Source organism: Argentina silus, assembly GCF_951799395.1.
Source record: "Argentina silus genome assembly, chromosome: 22".
Classification (NCBI taxonomy): Eukaryota; Metazoa; Chordata; class Actinopteri; order Argentiniformes; family Argentinidae; genus Argentina; species Argentina silus.
The window spans coordinates 5,787,241-5,792,696 of NC_139676.1; the positions used below are offsets into that span (position 1 = coordinate 5,787,241).

At 38.0% G+C, this 5,456-nt stretch overlaps 1 protein-coding gene across 3 annotated transcripts in view; it reads left to right on the plus strand.

Moving 5' to 3' along the window:
• The window catches only part of dip2cb (disco-interacting protein 2 homolog Cb), a 145,275-nt gene extending 142,706 nt beyond the window's left edge, over positions 1-2,569 (plus strand). For all 3 annotated transcript variants that reach the window (XM_083693903.1, XM_083693904.1, XM_083693905.1), the window contains one exon: positions 180-2,569. In XM_083693903.1, coding sequence (XP_083550029.1) covers positions 180-432 — 253 coding nt within the window. In that variant the 3' untranslated portion in view covers positions 433-2,569. The remainder of the gene's footprint in view (positions 1-179) is intronic.
• The last annotated feature ends 2,887 nt before the right edge of the window (positions 2,570-5,456 follow it).

Genomic DNA, 5,456 nt, shown 5'->3' on the forward strand with positions numbered 1-5,456 from the left:
GATTTATACTTGATTCACTTACTCAGACAAATGTACTTTGTATTGTAAGTCGCTTTGGATGAAACCATCTGCTAAACGCCATCTGTTCCACCAGAGAGTATCATCAAACTTGACCAACAAACCAAGAAACCAAACTTTATCCAAGAATGAAACACTTTATTTTGTGTTTGCCGTTCCAGCGCGGTGTTCACATGGACCAACCTGCTGGTGGTGGTGGTGGAGCTGGACGGCTCGGAGCAGGAGGCACTGGACCTGGTCCCCCTGGTCACCAACGTGGTGATGGAGGAGCACTACCTGATCGTGGGGGTGGTGGTGGTGGTGGACATCGGGGTCATCCCCATCAACTCCCGGGGGGAGAAGCAGAGGATGCACTTAAGAGACGGCTTCTTGGCCGACCAGCTGGACCCCATATACGTGGCCTATAACATGTAGCCTAGTCTAGCCTAGCCTGCCATAGCAAAGACCAGGCTAACATGTAGCCTGATAGCAAAGACAATAGGACATGGCTAACATGTAGCCTGTTAGCATTGGCGAGGCTAACATGTAGCCTGTTAGCGTTGACAAGGCTAACGTGTAGCCTGTTAGCGTTGACAAGGCTAACGTGTAGCCTGTTAGTGTTGACCAGGCTAACGTGTAGCCTGTTAGCGTTGACCAGGCTAACGTGTTGCCTGTTAGCGTTAACAAGGCTAACGTGTAGCCTGTTAGCGTTGACAAGGCTAACGTGTCGCCTGTTAGCATTGACAAGGCTAACGTGTCGCCTGTTAGCGTTGACAAGGCTAACGTGTCACTTGTTAGCATTGACAAGGCTAACGTGTAGCCTGTTAGCGTTGACAAGGCTAACGTGTCGCCTGTTAGCATTGACAAGGCTAACATGTAGCCTGTTAGCAAAGACAAGGCCTTGAAGGACCAGTACTGTGCTTTATGTACATAACTGCAATGCAAAGGACCTCTGGTCTCAATTCAATTCAGTTGAGACAGAGAGAGAGAGGACTGCCGGACCCAGGCACTGACTGAGTGTGTGTGAAGTCACTATTTCAAGTCAAAAGCACCTAGAATGGACAAGGACATGAGACTGACTGTGTAGCATAGCATAAGATCGGAACAGAAGGAACTCCAAATGTTTAGATGATGGGATTCGAAGGGGAAGATCCCTGTCTAGTACAGATTCTTGCTTATTTGGTTTTATTGCTTTTGAAGTAAGTGTGGCTCAATATATTTTCATGTTATGTACTCGCTGAAGTCGCTCGTTTTTTTAATATGCCCTCTAAGAGGTTAGGGTATTTTTTAAAGAATATTTACAAAACTGTGGCAAAATTGTATTTTATGTTTACCTTTTTTATTATATCAAACCATTACAAATACAGCTATGTTTTGATACAGGACATGTCACAAGTTGTCCTTGAACTTTACAATGAGGTACAATATATTTGTTTTATGTTTGTCAGTTGTTTTTTTGTTTTTTAAAGATTGTTACATTTTTAATTCTGCTCTAACATTTATTTTCTGTAACAACAACTGTCCCAACTACAAGGGAAACCAAGTGTGGTTATTTCAACAACAGCCTTTTACTCTGTGTTCTCATGTTCAATATCATGCTTCAATTGAAGAAAAACACTACATTATTTCATATCATGTAAGTATGTACAAAAACGGATTTAATTTATTTTGTTCTCTTTAGAAGTATATGAGAGAAGACATTGAAGAATGTTTTACTCTTGAATATTTGCTAATATAAAAAAACAAAGCATTGTATTATCTTGAGTGAATTAGTATCACGTCAAGTATATAGAATATAAATATATAAACATAGATCTATATTAAAAAAAGACCTAGAATCCACCAATGAAATCGTTTGAAATGCAGTACTTCTCACTTGCATGGTGTCTGGTTGTTGTTAGACTAAACTGAAGTTGTTGCGTTGTTTGAATGACACACTGTACTTGAGGTGAAGAATTCATGACTGTCTTTTTAAATGAGTATCTCTACACAGAGACAAAGATCAGCTCTGAAAGAATCAAAAGCAATTTTAAGAGAAATATAAAATCTGTGTGAATTGTTCCACCTCTGGTGGTTGGATGATGATGAATATGTATTTGTGTTGCGCGTTTCAAACACTTTGTTTCTGAAATGACAGTTTGGGAGATGGTCGACCAGAATTGTAAATATAAAAGTTTAGTCCTCAATATTTTTACATTGGAGAGATCAATCAGGGCTCATATATTGATGTCACATAGGAAAAATAATTAAAAAGTAAACAAAAAAAAGATAACACACTTTTACAGAGACCCTTTAAAGGAATATATGTGGAACTGTCACATGGAACTACAGGAAAGGGAGGGGTGAGACCTTAAATCTGTGGGGAATCGAACATGATTTGAGGTTAAAGCTCAAGGCTAAGAATGTTTTCGTTCAACACGTTAGGAATTATTAAAAAGCACTTTCTACACTGCATTTTTTTTTATTGGCAAGAATGACCCTGACATTTTTTTTTTTAAAGGTTTAAAAATGTCTTATCTGAGTTGGCATAAGTCTTTCAATTCAATAAATATTTCAATGATTTTGACTATAAGGAGACATCGGTTTGTTTATTTTGCAGACGCACACACAGAAGTTCCAAATCCCCTTTTTTTATATCAGTATTTATGTTTTCATGTTTCAAATATCAGAGAATGTGCATATCTATGTGCTTTAATCCTATGGTCCAGCTATGATATAATTTCTATCAATTTAAAGGGGCAATCTGGGATACAAACAATAACAAAGAGGTCACAGACACTTTTTTTTGGTAAACAGCTGAGGGATGGGGCTGGAGAAATGTAACCACTCTCAATTGAATAGACAGAGCTATGGATGCAAGGACTGACCATTAGATCAAAATTATAATTTTAACCATGTTTTGAAGCTATACAGTATTTGTTTACAATTACATTATTTCATACAATGGAGTAAAACAAACTTATATGTTGGGTTCTGATGGGGTAAGACACAGCTCATGATGCGTTTATTACCCTAAGGCCTGATGTTGCATACAGGTAAAAATGTCTTTAAACAATTCTCCTAATATAACACTTTCAGGACCATCTGGTGGCCGACTGTTGTAATTACATCAGTGTATGTTCTCTCTAAACAGTGGCGGAAAAGTCTCCGAACAGAAATTCTGCTCCTCTGAAAGAGTCTCATACGTGGTCCATAGGGTGAGTTTATGAAATTCAACTGATGCAACATGCTTATAAGATGTCCAGAGATGCCAGTGAAAATATTTTAAGAAAAATATTCATTTTTGACGAAGCTATAGTCACTTGAAATGTAAATGTTGCGTATACTAACATCGGGCGTTAAAGAGCATGTTTTAAGTTAGACACCCAAATCAGTATTGATTAAAATCGACAGCAATTCAATATTTCGTCGCATTTTTGAATATTTAGATGAGAATTTGAGTTTTAATCGGTTTGGCTATCACCAAAATCGAGGACACGAATGAAGGTGAGCGCAGGTGTTTGGCCCCCCACGTGTTGCAAAATGTTTGGTCGCAAACGAATGAAATGAGATACCGATCAACGTTTACATGGCCAGAGTAACAGTACAACTCCGCGGCAGGTTATTTTTTTGTATTTATATTGTGCACAGGGTGCACCAGCAAAAGATGCATTTGTATAAACCCGTATAAATAAATGTCAAACCCAAAGATGACGTGGAGTTGGATAACCCAGCTGTAGACTACGTCAATCAACTACGCAGTAAAAGGTGAGCAAACCGCACCAGCACCGCTTTACCGATAGGAAACTGCATGACGGCGCAGTGTGGGTTTATCAACAATAAAGACAGCAAAATTGTTTTTAGTATAATAAAAACAAATAGGACAGTCCGAACAATTAATTTCTTTGACTATTCCACTATTGACACTATACTGTCGTGCTACTGGAAATCTGCAATCTTCTTTGCACACCGCTCGCCAGCACCAATAATATAATATATGCCATTTAGCTGACGTTTTTATCCAAAGCGATTTACATTGCAGTGAGTGCATACATTTCAGTATATATGGTCCCAGCAGGAATCAAACCCACAACCTAAACGTTGTTATCGCCCCATCCGACCAAACCCGCTTGTGAAAGCATGTCAAACTGACTCCTAGCAAATAATCACAAACCTTTTAGGCACAACTAAACCACAAACACACGAACTAATTGCGACCGAATCCATTTATTTTATACAAAAAAAGCAAGGTGTATTTATTTCAGTCTTGTATGCATTGCCACGCACCATAATGAATAACATAGTAACAGGTGGTCTGATATGCTGTTTTACTGTATGTATGGAGGCTTTCATTCATGAGGGATCGATCAGAGCCGAGGTCTCTTATGAAAATACGTATGAAAATATATAAAACTTCTAAGATTTTTTTCCCTGATATGTCAAAAATGCATCATCTATTGCAACTTTCATCCATATATTCGTTTTGCATAGGTCGTAAAATAAATCTGTTCAAAATATGTTGCAAAAAAGTACTGCATTTCAGTGTTTGGATATTGTAACATTAATGGAAGTAGCAAAAATCTATAGTTGTTATAATATATGTAGTATATTTTTTACATATTAAATGTTTCTTATATTTTGGATATCTAATAAGTATGCATAACATTGATGTTTCACTTTTGTAAGGAGGGGGAAGGACCTAATTTTTTAACAGGCCTAGGTCGACATTTGCGGTTTAAGTAGTGATTTCATTAAAAAAAAAAATTGTTTTTTTAAAGAAAGTCTAAAGGTTCTATTTTAACGTTGTAAAAAACATTCTTAGCTCGGCCGCGTGGCTTAAATGTGAGTGCTATTTCCAAAGACAGAATTGTTCAGCGCAGATGATGACATTTGACCTGATTGTTGTCTTGAACATGCCTCTATTACCGCGCAGGCGAGACAGCGCTCCAGCACGGCGGTCATTTCACCTGTTGCCGCCCACAAAAATTAACAAAACGCTTGTTGTTTTCCTTTTGAAAACAAGCTGCATTGAAAATGTAGACCCCCCCCCCCTTGTGGGCAGGCTTGCAAGGTTAAAAATATTGTTGGTCACTGAAATACAAATACAATTTATTTTGGATGATGTTTTCAACTTCTGCTATTTACCCATTATGAAAAGTATTCCTCTACAGACGTTTTATACTCTACTGTTCAACAAGCTGCAACCGATAACCCATTGCCCACTCTTACTCCCCTGGAGTTAGGCAAATCATGTTCTCTCTGTACTGTGAGAACAGTGTATTTGGAGCAGATCCCAAGTTGAGTTTCTTGTTTTACTGTATCGTATTAATCCAAGAAATACATTTTCACAGTACAAGAAAAATACGGTTCTTTCTTACCCAGGACACTTTCAGATATTTCCGAGGTTTCACTGACTAGAGTCCAATACCACAACCCTCCGATGAATAGAAGCAAAAAAAACTAAAAACAGAACCACACAA